At 41.0% G+C, this 16852-nt stretch overlaps 2 protein-coding genes across 2 annotated transcripts in view; both read left to right on the top strand.

Annotated features, from left to right (window-relative positions):
* The window catches only part of polr3f (polymerase (RNA) III (DNA directed) polypeptide F), a 36059-nt gene extending 27537 nt beyond the window's left edge, over nt 1-8522 (top strand). The window contains exons 8-9 of the mRNA XM_043696336.1: nt 1660-1851; nt 7172-8522. Of these exons, the coding sequence (XP_043552271.1) occupies nt 1660-1851; nt 7172-7249 (270 nt within the window). The 3' untranslated portion in view covers nt 7250-8522. The remainder of the gene's footprint in view (nt 1-1659; nt 1852-7171) is intronic.
* Nucleotides 8523-10519: 1997 nt separating this feature from the next.
* LOC122552982 (uncharacterized protein C6orf118-like) overlaps nt 10520-16852 on the top strand; it is a 61608-nt gene continuing 55275 nt past the window's right edge. Inside the window, exon 1 of the mRNA XM_043696333.1 lies at nt 10520-10601. The gene's annotated coding sequence lies outside the window, so the exon portion shown is untranslated. The remainder of the gene's footprint in view (nt 10602-16852) is intronic.

Raw genomic sequence — 16852 nt, 5'->3', positions numbered from 1 at the left:
CACCAGTACTAATCACTAAAACAGTTGTTGGATTGGACTAGTACTCAATCACTTCTCATTCCAACAAATAGCTTGACTTTTTTGTACATTTGAGTTTTCTGTTGTGTCTGCACACGTATATGAGAGATGTTCTGTCCAAAATGGGCTTTGGGGAGGGAATCTGCAATTGGATCAGACTGCTGTCCACCAACATTGTCAGTGCAGTCTCAATCAATGGGTGGGAATCAGATAGCTTCCCAGTCAGATCTGGAGCCAGACAGGGCTGCCCTCTCTCTCCTGCCTTGTTTGTGTGCTGCATAGAGCCATTTGCCGAGCCCATCAGGAAGGATGCGAGCCTGAGAGGGGTGACTATTCCTGGCAGCTGGGGCCTACAGGTTAAGGCCTCCCTGTACATGGATGATGTCGATGTCACCGTTTTTTGCTCGGATTCGCTGTCCGTGCGCAGACTCATGTGCAAATGTGACCAGTTTGAATGGGCCTCGGGGGCTCTTCGGGAACTGAGCCGACCAATCCTCGATCCCCTTCACCGTCAGGACCGATCACCTGAAGGTGCTGGGTATTTGGTTCGGGAGAGCTGGGGCGTGCGCCAAGTCTTAGGAGGAGCGTATCAGCAAAGTGAGGCAGAAACTGGTCGCTCTCCATCGCGGGGAAAAAACCTGGTCATCAGGTGTGAGGCACTGTCATTGCTGTTATACGTGGCACAGGTCTGGCCTATTCCCAGAACCTGTGCTGCTGCAGTCACCTGAGCCATCTTCCAATTTATATAGAGGTCAAAGTTGGACCGGGTCCAAAGGGACTCTATGTATAAAGATCTGGGCAACGGGGGAAAAAATACACCCAATGCCACCCTCACCCTGATGGCCACCTTTGTGTGTGGCTGCATCAAGCTGTGCGTGGATCCCCGGTACGCAAACACCAAGTGTCACTACATACTGAGGCTCTACCTGTCCCCGGTGTTGCGAAGGATGGGCCTGGCCTCGCTGCGGCGGAACGCTCCGAGTAGTTGGACCGTTGCGTATCACCTGTCCTTTGTGGAGAAGTTTATGAAGAAAAACACCTTTGACCACAAGTCCATCAGCACGTAGTGTCCTTGAGAGTTCGTCCCGAGCAGCGCCGTGACGTGGGACTCCGTGCTCTACGGTCTGTTCCCCGGGACGCACACCGAGACGAACATCAACTGTGCCTGGAGGATCATCACCTCGGTGAAGGACTCTCTCTGGGCAGTCCAAAACCTGTTGATCTTCCAGCTGAAGGAGTTGACCCCGACTGAGTGTTGCAGACTGGCACATTCCATGGTCCAGGACTACGTGTTGAGGGACGCGCTGAAGCTTGGGGCAGCTGCCGTCAAGGCACAATGGGGAAAGACCACCATGTAACATCTGCCTGCCTAAGAAGAACAGGGGGCTCACGCAGTCATTTGGGCTCTGCTGACGCCTCAGCTAAATATATGGATATATGATTGATAAATGTACAGACCTGTATGTACAAATGATAAATTCTGATCTCTATGTAAATGTTTATGTATGTATGGCATGACCAACTGTACAGACCATCAAATTATTTTATGAATAAAGTAAATTTATGAAATAAAAAAAAGTCTGTGAATCTTCTCTATTGCTCAGTGACTGTGAATAACTTCAATAGCTTTTGTAATCTCAGGTGGAACTCTCTATGGAAGACATTGAAACCATTCTGAATACATTGATATATGACGGAAAAGTGGAGATGACCATCATAGCCGCAAAGGAAGGGACTGTTGGGAGTGTGGATGGACAAATGAAGCTGTATCGGGCAGTTAATCTCATCATTCAGCCCACTGGCTTGATGCGGACACCTTGTGGAATGTGCCCAGTAAGTATGTTATCTTCTAGGCTAGTTATGTGTTATCCTTTTAATTACATCTTAGCTACTCCCTGCTACTTGGGTTAGAGAAATAAATTACTAGAGTTGAAAACGACCTCTATTAGTTTATCATTTGTAGATAATACTTAACAGCGCAGTGTCACAACACTGATTTAAAAATAATGCACTGGATGTTGAGCTTTAGAACTCAGCACAAATGTGAAATATGACCAATTTAAGGTCAAGGATAGTTAATGTTCCACTGTATCACTGTCTAAGATAAGGAAAATTCTCCGAATTTCGTCAATGAAGAAGAAAACAAAACTTAATTTATTATAGCAAAACTATCCTTTAACATATGACAAACATTATTCATTAATTTGCAAATTTAAACTAAGCCCCCTTTAAATCTAAGCATGTACATTTGCTCTCACACAGGATGGGAAAATGAGACAAATAGTTTTTGTAGGAAGAAGTTGGTGGAAAATACAGGCGCAAGATTTATGTGTCAGAATCCAAATCTCAAGGAGAAATTAGGTGACGTTCTCACAGTTCCCTTTTGGTAATGATATCATGATGCCAATTGAGGCAATCATCAGTTCAGTAATGAGTCAATTGAGCATGGGTCTTTGCTTAAGTTAACAATTTGTTCTTTTTGCAAAGTCTTTTGTGTGTTATTTATCTTTTTTCATTCATGGGATATGGATGGCTCACTGGCTGTCCAGTGTTTATTGCTTGTCCCTAGTTGCCCTTGAGACAATGGTGATGAGCTGCTTTGTTGAACTGCTGCAGTCTAGGTGTGGGTTGTAATGCCATTCAGGGAGGAAATTCCTGGATTTTGACCCAGCATCGGTGAAGGTGAACTTCACTTGGACGCTTGGAGGAGAATTTGAAGGTGGTCTTCCCAAGTATTTGCTGCCCATGTCCTTCTATGTGAACGTGGTCATAGGTTTGAAAGGTGTTCAGCAAAGATCTTTGAATTTCTGCAGTGCATTTTGTAAATAGTAAAACACTGCTGCTACTGAGCAGAGGTGGTGAATGTTTGCAGATGCAGTGCCAATCAAGAAGGCTGCTCTGTCCTGGATGGTGTCAAGCTTCATGAGTGTTGTTGGAGCTGCGTCCATCAAGGCAAGTGGCGACTATTCATCGCACTCCTGACTTGTGCCTTGTAGGTGGTGGACTGGCTTTGAAAAGTCAGGGGAGTAGTTACTCACTGCAGTATTCCAGTCTCTGATTGTTCTTGTGGCGAGTACAGTTTAGTTTCTGGTTAAGGGTAACACCAAAGAATGTTGATGATAACACCGTGAAGGGCGGTGGTAGGTTCGTCTCTCATTGGAGATGGTCAATGCCTGACATTTGTATGGTGCGAATGTTACTTGCCATTTGTCCAACCAAGCCTGAATATTGTCCAGATCTTGCATTTGAACATGGGCTCCTTCAGTATCTGAGGAGTTGTGAATTGTTCAATCAGTGGCAAACATCCCTGCTTCAGACGTTGTGATGATGGAGGGAAGGTCATTGATCAAACAGTTGAAGATCATTGAGCCTAAGACAGTACCTTGAGGATTCTCTACTGAGATATCCTGGAGCTGAGATGACTGACCTCCAACAACCACAACCATTTTCCAATGTGCCAGGGATGATGCAGAGAGCTTTTCCCCAGTTCCCATTGACTCCGGTTTTGCAAGGGCTCTTTGATACCGCACTTGGTCAAATGCAGCCTTGATATCAGGGGCTGTCATTCTCACCTCATCTTTGGAACTCCACTCTTTTGTCTACATTTGAACCAAGTCTGTAATGAGGTCAGGAGTTCGGTGACCCTGGCAGAAGCCAATCTGAATGTCATTGAGCAGGTGTTGCTTGATAGCACTTTTGATTACACTTTCCATCACTTTACTGGTGTTCAAGAATAAACTGGGGCAGTAATTGGCTGGGTTGAATTTGTTCTGATGTTTGAATATAGGAATACCTGTATTGTCAAGTAGATACCAGTGTTGTAGCTGTACTGTAAACTACTTGGCTAAGGTTGCAGCAAGTTCTGAAGCATAAGTCTTCAGTAATATTGCCAGAATGTTGTCAGGATCCATAGTCTTTTACTGTCCAGTGCTCCCAGTCGTTTATTAATATCACATAGTGAATTAGATTGGTTGAAGGCTGGTATCTGTGATACTGGGGCCATTGAGGAGGCCAGGATTGGTCATCCACTTAGCACTTAAGGCTGAATATTGTTGCCAATGCTTCAGCCTTATCTTTTGTGCTGATGTGTTCGCTTCTTCCGTTATTGGGGATGGAGATATTTGTGAAATCACCTCCTCCAGTGAGTTGTTTGATTGTTCAGCACTATTCGTGACTGGATGTGACACAGCTTGGATCTGATCCAGTTGTTTGTAATCTTGTTTGACAGCTTCCTCAGGTTGACAACTCATTTTAGGTATATCCAGTGCTGCTCCTGGCATCCCCTCTTGCTGTCTCCATTGAATCTGGCTTGATGGTGATGGTTGAGTTTTGGAGTGTGGTGAGGGTGTGGATGTGGGGGGATGGGGTGTATGTTAGGCCTGGCTTTGCAGATTGTTTTGGAATTGCTGCTGTTGATAGCATATACTGTGTAATGGATGCCCAATCACTTCAAAGTCTGTCCCATTTAGCATGATGATAGTATCAACATGATTGTAGGTTTTCCCAATATGAAGGTGGACTTTGTCTCCACAAGAACAGTGTAGTGGTCACCCTTCCCAATACTGTCACGGACAGATGTATCTGCAGCTGACAGATTGGTAAGGATGAGGTTAAGTATGTTTTTTCTCGTAAGCTCCCTTGATGTCAGACCAGACCAGCAGTGTTGCTTCAGAGTACTCTTGATGGTGGGCTTTGAAATCCCCACCCAGAGTACCTTGCCACCCTCCGTTCTTCCTCCAAGTGCTTTTCAACTGGAGGAGTACTGATTCATCAGCTGAGGGAGAATGGTGTATGGTAATCAGCAGGAGATTATCTTTCTGGATCACTGCTAAGTGGTTTCATTTCTGTGTTGAGATTTTGATTGTTACAACTGAGTGCATTGCTAAACCATTTCAGAGGGCAATTGAGAGTCAAACACATTGCAGTAGATCTGGAGTCATATGTAGGCAAGATCAGGTGAGGATGGCAGAAGGACATGAGTGAGCCAGATGGGTTTTTCCAACTGTCATCAATAGTTTCATGATCATCAGTAGAATTCCAGATTTTTTTATTAAATTCAAATTCAACAATCTGCCAGGATTAAAACCTAGGTCCCCACAACATTAGCTGAGTTTCTGGATTAATAGTTTCATGATAATACCACTATGCCATCGCCTGCCCTGACAGAGTGATTTTGCTTGCTGACAGTCTTTTTGGTGGCCTTGTTCCAGCTGTTCTGTCTTCTCTCAGTTCAGTGAAAGACTGTTATTTGAACCAATCCACAAGTTAATATTCGACAGTTACTTTCTTTTCCCCCTCAAAGAAAATCTAGTGCCAACATGTCTTGCAAAACTACCAAATCCTGTTTCAGTCCCACTTTTCCTTTTGAGTTCTAAAAACAAGCTAATCATAAATCTTGCATTTTTCAGCTTTATCTTTCCAACTAAAATATGCATAGTTTTTACAAAAGTCCCTTATGCTGACTTCCTGATCAGTGGTTAAATATAAACTATACTTCTACATTCCTTTGTTTTGGAAGTGCATACTCCACAGATTTCAATTTTTGATGCATTTTAGGAAAATCGCATGTTCTTCTTTTCCTGTGTTTCAGTTTGGATTAATTTGTGACTTCAAGTTTTTATTGCTGTTTTTGATATACACAACACCTGTTATCTGCTGCTCATTGCTGGCAGACTGTTCTCCTAGAACTGTTATCACAGCAATGGAGTAACTGTAATGATTGAAAGAGTGCAGAGCTATTGTTATAAAAACATTGACAGAACTTTTAATGACAGCAAAATTGTCGTTAATAGTATTTTCAAATCCTCCCCTTGCTCCCAAAATTATTTATTTTATTTTATTTTGTATTTTGTATTTGGCTATTTTGCTGCAACTAACACCACAGTTTTGAGTTGTAATATGTCACTGTGCATACAAAAACATTTCTTTGTGCATTAATACAGAAATTTTTCCCAAGGTTCTTGATAAATCAGAAGCCAAAGGAGGAGATATTAGAAAAGAAAAGTTTAATGGAGATCTTGTAGAAGAGGTTTAGTAAGGGAATTCCTGAGTTTGCATATTAGACTGCTGCAGGTACTGCTGTTTTGGAAAAGAAGACACATTAGTACTGCCGTTTCCTTTTCATCCACAACTTAAAGAGCCATTTCCACTTATATGATCTTCCCTCTCCTTTACGTAGCTGCTGACAGTCCTTTGAGTTGCTAGTATACTAGATGATGTTCCCCCCTCCCAACAAGTTTATGTAAACTCTCTCAGGAGGCAGAAACTCTGGACATCTAATCCAAGGTGATTGCTTGCAGGTTCAACAATCAATGCTCTGTAATTGGGCTGTTTTTCTTTTCTTTAAACATACAACTATAACTACACTTCAAAATGTACTTCATTGACTGAATAGGCAAACAAGTCTGTCTTTTTTTTTAAACAAGTAATTGTCTTCCAGAGAAACATAGTTGTTAAACAGATCATCACCTAAAAATAAAAAGCAATGAACTGTGGAATCTGAGATCAAACTAAAACAGAAATTGCTGGAAAAACACAGCAGGTCTGGCAGCATCTGTGGAGAGAAAGCAGAGTTAATGTTTTACGTTTTAATGTGACATTAACTCTGCTTTCTCTCCACAATTTAAAAGTTGCATCACAGGTAGACTCTGATTAAGAAGGTGTTTGGCACGCTTACCTTCATTGCTCACACCATTGAGTCTCGGAGTTGGGACCTCATATTGAGGTTGTTCAGGACATTGATTGAGGCCAGTTTTGGAGTACTGTGTACAGTTCTGGTCACCCTGTTATAGGAAGGATATTTTTAAATTAGAGATGGTTCACAAAAGATTTGGCAGAATGGTGCCAGGACTGGTGGGTTTTAAATTGAGGCTGGATAGACTGGGACTTTTTTCACTGTGCTGCATGTTTATATGACTAGGTGCTGCCAGACCTGCTATTTTTCCAGAAATTTCTGTTTTTGTTTCCGAGCATCTCAAATTGTTTTTCTCCAAAAGTACATAGTTAACTGCAGTATTAAGCAGAAGGATTTCTTTTTAATTTTTGGATACCTGCTTGATGCTGCACCGCTCTGTTGATTTGTAGGCTTACGTTGGTTCTGTATATTGCTTGTCCTATTCTGTTTGTGTTTAATTCCTCTATTCATACTTTTCAGGTATTTGATGATTGCCATGAAGGTGGGGAGATTTCTCCATCGACCTGCATCTATATGACAGAATGGCTGGAATTCTAGCCAATATTGGCATAACAAAGACAGACTTTAGAGATCAATTGTTGGACCATTTAAAACTGCTGGCATGGCCTGGATGGATTTTTATTGTGCACAGCATAGAAACGGACCATTGTGTTCCATCTGGTCTATGACAGTGTTTATTCTCCAAGACTCTTTCAATCCCTCTTCAAAAAAATCCTTCTGTTCTTTTCATCGTACTTTCCTAGCTCCCCCTTCAATGAATAATTAATGGAAATGAGGATGGAGCTCGGCCCACAATGGCAAGATATGAGAAGAATTGAATCTGCAGAGTTTTGAATGTGAAAGGAAGAAAAGTAAAGCTGAGGGTTTTTATTTTAATAGAACAACATTTAATTTATTTTGTATCCATACATTTCTGGTTTAAACTTTACTTGACAGTTATCAAGACAGTTGAATAAAATGTTTATTGTTCAAAGACTTGAGATTGACTATTACAAGTATTCAGCTCTTTGTTTTTGCAGCTACGACAACCTTTATTTTTATATGTTTACTGCAATAAAACATCTTGGCACTTCACAGCAACATTATCAGACAAAGTTTGACCGTTAACTCAGGAAACACTTGTATATTTGAAGAAAAGCTTATTCAATCATGCGGGTTTTAAGGGGTAGATCAGTGCAGAGGAGTGGATAAGTTTAGCAAGGGAATTCAGCAGCTTTCATCTCAGCAACTGAGTATGCAGCCACCAGTGCAGGGTTGAAGAAACTCAAGAGGAATGCAGATTGAATTCATAAAACTAAAATGGACTGTTCATCCTAACAAAGTTTGTCCTAGTGTTAGGGTTCAGGCCAACCCTAATCCTTTTAATTTGTTGAAGAAACCAGATTAATTTGAAACTTTTTTTTTAAAACAATCAGAATTACTTTGATTGCTAATGAGATATTGTCATCTGTTAGTCAGAGCTAACATTTTGTTACTATTAAATTGCAACTGTTTTGCGAAACTAGTGTCTCGGTGGTGGTCATGTATGAATGTTTTGGAAGCCATTTAATTGCGTTTGACTGAGTAAAATGCCTTGTACTTTCTCCTACAACTGGTATCAATTTCAATATTGTATTTTCCTCCTACAGGTGATGACGTTGGTTTCCATGCTTAGTTTACCAATGACCCAAATCCAGTAATCTCTATAAGCCACAATGTGTGTGCATATATTTTGGAAATGTTGCTTTAATAAGTAATCTCTTGTCCTCTCTGCAATCTGTAAAAATGGGGACACCCTGTCATTGAGTAACAGTACAAACCTTTTGGAAAATACAGTTGTATCTTTTTCTTCAATACTAATTTATTAAACATTATAAAAAACAAAAGCAAAATAATTTTGCTGGAACTAAAAGTATAAAAATAAAAATGGAAACATGCAGCATGTCAGTCAGCCTGTGCAGAGAAGTAAGGTTGATACATTGATGTAATGACCATGCATCAAAATTAATTGTTTTAATAAGCGTTTTGTCTTAGCATAACTAGGAGACAAACTGTTATGATTTACTCTAGAATGACTACGAAAAGAGAGATGAATGAAGACATTGAACAACATGGATGCATATAATGGTCTCTTCACAAGACATTGTAAAACGGGTGAAAATGTCTACGAAAGGAAAGTAGACAAAGTAAGTGTTGGTCCCTTTAGAAGGTGAGAGACTTGAGAATTACTAATAGACAACAAGGAAACGGTGGTGTTGAATAAGTATATTTGTCTTCACAGTAAACAACATGGACAGCTTCCCTAGAAAAGTAGAAAAGCAAGAGGCAAAAACTTAAGGCTATCAATCGGTGGTAGGGGGGAGGTATGATGCTAATAGAACTGAAGGTTCAAGTCCTTGGACTTGGAAGGAGATAGTGCATGTGTTCTTTATAATTTTCAAAAATTCCTTTGATTCTGGAAAGGCATTAATAGGTTAGAAAACTATAAATAGAATACCATTATTCAAACAAAATGACAAGCAGGATACAGTAGGAACGTTAATGCATATCATTGGGAAAATGGTAGAATGCATTATTTTCAAGATGGGGTATAGGCTTTGCTAGCTGGGCTAGCATTTATTGTACATCCCTAATTGTCCTAACTAGATGATGGTCAGCTACCTTTATGAACCTTTGTAGTGCATTTGTTATAAGTACATCCAAAATACTGTTAGTTTCAGGACTTTGACCCAGCAACCACTGAGAAATAGCGATACATTTCCAGGTCAAGGTGCTAAGTAGCTTGCAGAGGAATTTGCAGGTGGAGGTAGTGCCAGGATATTGAGAAAATCATAATACAATGAGGTAGAATCAGTATGATTCTGTGGAGGAACTTGCATTTGATGCTTACTGGAATTCTCTGAGGGTGTAAAGCACAGGGTGAATAAAAAGGAATTAGTAACTATAGTATATTCAGATTTATCAACATGCCACAAATAGTTTACTACACAAGGCAAAGAAGCATGGTGTTGTAGGTAATAGCATAGACAACTGGTTGGTTTACTATCACACTTTTGTTAGTGGTTTTGTTCTATTTGTTCATAGGCTGTAGGTATTGCTGGCCAAGTCATTCCTAATTGCCCTGAAGAAGGTAGGGTATTGCTGGATAGACCATTCCTAATTGCCCTGAAGGTTACAGTACGTTGCCTTCCACTGCAGTCCTTAAGGTGTAGGACACCCATAGAACAATCAGAAGGAAGTTCCAGGATTTTGACCAAGTGAACGTATGGTGATATAGTTCAAAATCAGGATTATAGTGACTTGAAGGGGACTTTAGGTGGTAGGATGCTAATGCATCTGCTGCCTTTCAAGGTGGTGGTAGCGGTTGCAGATGTTGAAGGTCCTGTTGAAAGAGCCTCAACATATTACACCCTTGTGGATAGTGTGCATTTACTACCATGTGCATTGGAAGTAAAGGGAATGAATGCTGAAGGGGGTGAAGAAAGTTAAAAATCACACAACACCAAGTTATAGTCCAACAGGTTTACTTGGAAGCACCAGCTTCATCGGATGGTTGTGAAGGTGTGAAAAACAGACCACTTTGACCTAGCTGGTATCCATTCTTTGAGTACATCTTGAGCCGTATGTCAGGCAAGGCAAGTGTATTGCACCGCCCTGCTGACTTGTGGTTTGAGAATAATGGACAGGCTTTTGTCACAGGCCCCTGCTTCCCAATGTGCTTCAGCACGTGCGGGCATATGACATCAGCGGAAGGGCGGTTCCCAGTACCGGATGTGGCTGTTGCCTGGTAACCGGGAAACGCAGGCCTCCTGGAGCGGCCGGAGATAAAGACAAGAGAGGCCTTTCAGGCCCCAGGTTTAATGTTCAGGGGACTATCATCCGGAGGGACGACTTGACAAAAAGCCTGAAGGTCAGGGGTTTTGACTTCGAGATTAGTCTTGAGGCTGAGAGGTCAAACCGGGTTATTTATGTATTCACTAAGTCACCGACCTGGAGGAGGATGTGGTTTTAATTTGTTTTTACAACGCAATGTGACGAGGAGTTTGGTTTTAAACATCGCACGTTTATACATTTTAAGCTTAATGTTTATTTCCTTCTTCACGTTGGTCTAATTCGCCCGAGGGGGTGCTGCTTGCGAGAGAACACTGATTTACTTTTTTAAAAAAACAAGAGCTACGTTTTAGTTTATGTGCAAATTGGTGAACAGCTGGAGGAGGATTTTAGTGGTTAAACCCCTTCACCACCCGTGTAAACCAGTTATTTGCGATATGCACCGTATATTATAATAGAAACTGAAAGAACTGCGGATGCTGTAAATCAGAAATAACTGCTGAAAAAGCTCAGCAGGGTCTGGCAGTATCTGTGCAGAGAAGTCAAAGTTAATGCTTCGGATCTGGTGATCCTTCCTCATAAGCCTGCACGGTTTTTCTGCCTTCAGTAGAGATCCAGTAATGGATTTGGATTCCAATCAGAGCTCTACATGATGAGTAAAGTAGATCATGGCAAAGAGGTCACATGGACATGACAATATACAATGTGCAAAGGTATTTGGCCAAACATTTCCCCTTTTCACAAAAATATGCATTTAGCATACTTTCATGTTACAATTGATAAAGTTGATCATGCATGAACATGAAGTTCTTTCTAGTCTATCCAGTTTGTGCCCCCCATTAATTTATTGCACACTTTTTTTCAAAGCAATCGGGTTGTCTTATGATGCCCCTGTAAGTTTTTAATGGTTCATTTGGTGCCTTTTGGTTCCCTGGGGTGAGGTTGCATTTCTGGGAAGTGTCACTACTAAGGTTGATGATCAATTACATTTGTTGGGGAAAAGGTTGATATCTGGGATTAAGAGTGTTTCAGTTCCTTGTTCTGTCAGCGGAATCAAATTTGCTCGGTAGGGTTGCTTTTCTCTCCCTTTCCAATCAAGATTCTCTATGGTTGGCTGGTTAGCATCGCACCTGCCTGGTTGGCCATCACAACCACATGGATGCCAGCCCGGACTGTAGCAACATCTTAGTGCCAATTGGCCTATAGTATCCTTGGAACAATAACTAAGTTGCTTTATCTTCTAGGCCAGTTCCCAACAGCAAACATCTGTTTTCATCCTCCTCTTCTTTAAAGCAATCTGCTATTCAAAGTCCAATTGTTCACCTCAACCTCTTGTTCAAAAAAAAGAAAAACTAGTGATGGCCTCGCCAGTGTTTAGGTCCATTGTGTTCACCATTTGAATGCCCTAATGACTGAAAGGTTACCTGATATATTACTGGAGATCAAAAACATCAACAGATATAATTTCTAGGAGTGAATAGTAGCTAACTCTGATATATCAGTTTCTGAGAGTGAAGAGGTTCACTGCAAAATTCATCCATGGTCTGTTTGGGATGTTATGTCATCACCAATTATTTAACCAATTTAACTTGATGTTCATTACAAGCACAGCACTAGCTGTATCTTGTTGCCCCTGTGGAGCACTTCCATTATCTTCCTCAGATTAGATTTGATTTTCTTATGTCTTGTGGGTTGGTGGTGGTCTACTGGCATTAATCATTATACTATTAATCCAGATTGTATTCTGGGGACCCAGGTTTGAATCCCGCCATGGCAAGTGGTGGAATTTGAATTCAATTTTTTTAAAATCTGGAATTAAGAAGTTAATGATGACCATGATCCACCACCAATTGACAGAAAATCCCATCTGGTTCATTTTCAGGAAAGGAGATCTCCTGTCTGGCTTATTGTGACTCCAGACCCACAGTAATGTGGTTGACTCTGAACTACCCTCTGGGCAATTAGAGATGGGCAATAAATGCTGGCCGCGCCAGTGATGTCCCCATCCCATGAATGAATTTTTTAAAAAACTTAATCTCTTTTCGCATTTCTTTATGGACAAATGCGCCTTTGTACAAGGTGCCTTCCCTTGCAGTCATTTTGTCTCTGTATGCCCAGTATTGTTTTACTTTAATGGTTTAAGGCCATCCTTTCTTTAGATGTAGAATTTGAAGATTTTCATCTCATTGTTTAGTTTACATTATTTGAGCAAGATGTAGCCTGTTAGAATCTGTTCAACAGTCAATACTTTGGTGATATGCACAACACCGTCAATTTCTTCTGCTATGTGAAGGATCATCAGTCCAAGCTTCTGATTTATTTCAGCTGAGGTATGGGGATTTTGCTTCATGTCCACTATCTCGAACTGCAGATCTTCCTTCTTCATGGTGTTTTGGACTCTTAGCTTAGTTTGTCCTCTTGGAATGAGCATTATGCCTTCATAGTGCTTTGCCTTTAACAGCTTTGTTTTTGGGTCACCATCTTGACAGAAATCTGAGAAGTTCATGTTATTGCACATAGCAGCAATGTTTTCTGATACTTCACATTCACTTGGTGCAGTTGCCAATGCACATCTTATTATACCCTAAGAATTGAGAATGGCAATTTACGCTAACGCATAGACTGATATGTCAGAAATCTTTGCAGCAATCATCTCAATAGGTTCCTTTTCTTCTTTCGAGCAAAATATTTGCATGCAAATGACTTAGCGTCTTCCAATTAGGTCAGATGTCACAGGTTATAGTCCAACAGGTTTATTTGAAATCACAAGCCCTATTCCTCCAAGTGAAGTGTGTCCACCCCAGTCCAACATTGGCACCTCCACATCATTCTTCCAATTAGACCACTGCTTCTACCCATTGTCATGCTTTCTAATCTTCTTGTGATTTCTCAGCCCCACCCCCCTCCCCAAAAATGTACATCAGTTTTGGCCTTTGAACAGAAGGATGAGCATAAAAACAATGTCCTTACTTGTTTTAATTGACTTGTGCTTGTTAGGTTTCTGTCTCTTAGCAAGATGTTAAACCTCATCTATTCTCCCATCAATAATCTCAGAGCTTCTGCACATGCCATTAGTTTTCTTGAGTGTATCTTTTTTTCTCAGCAAACATTCTCTCACAAGATTTCTTATCCCTAAGGCAATATTATTCCAAGGATCATCCTTTATTTGTTTAAATTCTCAAGATTTCACCTAGATTTCTCAGTACAGTTATACACTGATTAATAGTCTCTCTTCCTCTCTTTATTCTCAATATTCTTTATGCCCAAGGACTCTGATAACTCAATGATTCAACATGTTCAAGAAAGAAATTCACAGATTTTTAGATACAGGTGACATAAAGAGATTTGAGAATAGTGGAAAAACAGCAAAGTAGTTTCAATGGGCTGAATGACCTCCTCCTGCTCCTCTTTCCTGTGTTCTTATGTTCTTTCTGAGCTTTACACTTGAACACATAGATCTTAGAATTGTACAGCACAGGAACAAGATCTTTGGCCCACCATTTCTGTGTTGATCGTGGTGTCATTTCTAAACGAATCCAGCTGTGTGTAGATGGTCCATATTGCTGTATTCCCTGCCTGTTCATGTGTCTCTCTAAATGCCTCTTAAACTTTGGTGATGTATCTGCTTTTATCAACCCCCCTTGCAGCACATTCAAAACACCCATCATCTTTTGTGCAAAAAACTTTCCTCGCATATCTCCTTTTAAACCTTTCCACTATCACCTTAAACCTAATATTGACATTTCCACCTTGGGAGAAAGGCTCCAACTATTCACCTTTTCCATCCATCTCATAAATTGTTATTTTTCTATCAGATCATCTGTCAGCCTCTGACCCTGTAACAAAAACAATCCAAGTTTGACCATGATCTCCTTATCGTTAATGTACTCCTATCCAGGCAACATCCTGGTAAACTTCTTTTGCACCGTCCCCAGAGCCTTCACATTCATCCTATAGAATGATACCGGAACTGCATACAAGTACTCTAAATGTGGCTTAACTAAAGTCTGATGCAACTATAACATGACTTGACAACTTCTTGCTCAGTACCCCAACCTGTGAAGGCCATAAGCCTTCTTCACCACCTTTTCTACTTTCAGGGAGCATGGACTTGAATCCTAAGATCCCTTTGTATAACAACGGTCCGAGAGGCCTGCTTTTTGCTTGCATTTGACCTCCCAAAATGCATCACCTCACACTTGTCTGGATTAAACTCATCTGACATTTCTCCACTCAACTCCTATAAAGGAGTTCTGACCAATAAAGGAAAGCATACCCCTCTTTTTAAACTTTTTCCACTCACCTTAAAAATATGTCTCCTAGTTTCGAACTCCCTCACCCTTGTAAAAAGGTCTTTGCTATTCACCTGATCTATGCCCCTCATGATTTTATAAACCCTCATAAGGTCACTCCTCAACCTCCTATGTTCCAAAAAAAATGTCCCAGCCTATCCAGCCTATTTTTATAACTCAAACCCTGCATTTCCAGCAACATGCAGGCAAATCTTTTCTGAACTATCTCCAATTTAATAATATCCTTCCTATAGCAGGGCTACTAGATCTGCACACAGTACTCCAGAAGAAGTCTCACCAATGCCCTGTACAAACCACAAACCCCAGGAACCTCATCCAGGAGAAAGATATAAATAGAAAGCAGGAGACAACAGCTTTGCTTCACTTGGAGGTCGCCACTGATGATGTTCCCTAGCCAGGTAATGAAAGGTCTGGATATCAAACCTACAGCTCAGCGTGCAAACCTACACCCTAAAGTCTGAACAATGAAGACAAGCTTGCTAAATGCCCACTTTACTATCCTGCCTACATATGGTGCAAATTTCAAAGAATTATGTACTTGAATCTGTAGATCTTTCTGTTTACAACACTGCCCATGGCCCTACCATGAATTGTATAAGTCCGGCTCTTTGTTTTACCAAAATGCAAAACCTCGCATTTATCTGCCTCTTCGAAGCCCATTAACTCAATTGATTGGGTAACTTTCTTCATGGCCACTATATCGCGAGTTGTGGCATCATTTGCAAACTTACTAACCACGCCTCCTATATTCTCATCCAAACCGTTTGTACAAATGGCAAACACTGTGGAACACTGCTGTTCAGTAGCCTCCAGTCTGAAAAATGAACCTCCACCATCACCCTCTGTCTCCTACCATCAAGCCAATTTTGTCTCCAGTTGGTGAGCTCGCCCTGAATCTCACGTAACCAAGTCAGTTGTTGCCTGTGAACTATTCTCAACAGGCACTTAAACCTGTAGAGTCAGGTATTTTACTCATAAAATACATGCACCCGGCTGCTATTACGATATGAGACACAAAGTATTATGGTTCAAATTTAAAACACTTGAGTTATAGAAACCAGTCTTTCACAACAAAATCAAGTGAACTTTTCCCCAAATTGAGCTGACTGTCTGAAAAACACAGATTCTGAAGGGTGATTACAGAGAGTTAGGCAGGAATTTAAAAAGGAGGTCCTAGAAAGTAGTAATTTCTGGAATACTCCTGGTGCTACGAGCTAGTGAGGGCAGGAATAGCAGGATAGAGCAGATGAATGCATGGCTGAGGAGCTGGTGTACAGGAGAAGGATTCACATTTTTGGATCATTGAAATCTCTTTTGGGGTAGAAATGACCGGTACAAGAAGGACGGATTGTACCTAAATTGGAAGAGGACTAATATACTGGCAGGGAGATTTGCTAGAGCTGCTTGGGAGGATTTAAACTAGTAAGGAGGTGAGGGGAGGGACCCAGGGAGATAGTGAGGAAAGAGATCAATCTGAGACTGGTACAGTTGAGAACAGAAGTGAGTCAAACAGTCAGGGCAGGCAGGGACAAGGTAGGACTAATAAATTAAACTGCATTTATTTCAATGTAAGGGGCCTAACAGGGAAGGCAGCTGAACTCAGGGCATGATTAGGAACATGGGACTGGGATATCATAGCAATTACAGAAACATGGCTCAGGGATGGGCAGGACTGGCAGCTTAATGTTCCAGGATACAAATGCTACAGGAAGGACAGAAAGGGAGGCAAGAGAGGAGGGGGGTGGCATTTTTGATAAGGGATAGCATTACAGCTGTGCTGAGGGAGGATATTCCTGGAAATACATCCAGGGAAGTTATTTGGGTGGAACTGAGAAATAAGAAAGGGATGATCACCTTATTGGGATTGTATTATAGACCCCCAAATAGTCAGAGGGAAATTGAGAAACAAACTTGAAAGGAGATCTCAGCTATCTGTAAGAATAATAGGGTAGTTATGGTCAGGGATTTTAACTTTCCAAACATCGACTGGGACTGCCATAGTGTTAAAGGTTTAGAT

Source organism: Chiloscyllium plagiosum, chromosome 9, assembly GCF_004010195.1.
Source record: "Chiloscyllium plagiosum isolate BGI_BamShark_2017 chromosome 9, ASM401019v2, whole genome shotgun sequence".
In the NCBI taxonomy this organism is placed as follows: domain Eukaryota; kingdom Metazoa; phylum Chordata; class Chondrichthyes; order Orectolobiformes; family Hemiscylliidae; genus Chiloscyllium; species Chiloscyllium plagiosum.
Note: the sequence above shows the minus strand (reverse complement) of the source record. Positions and strands in the feature narration are given on the sequence as shown.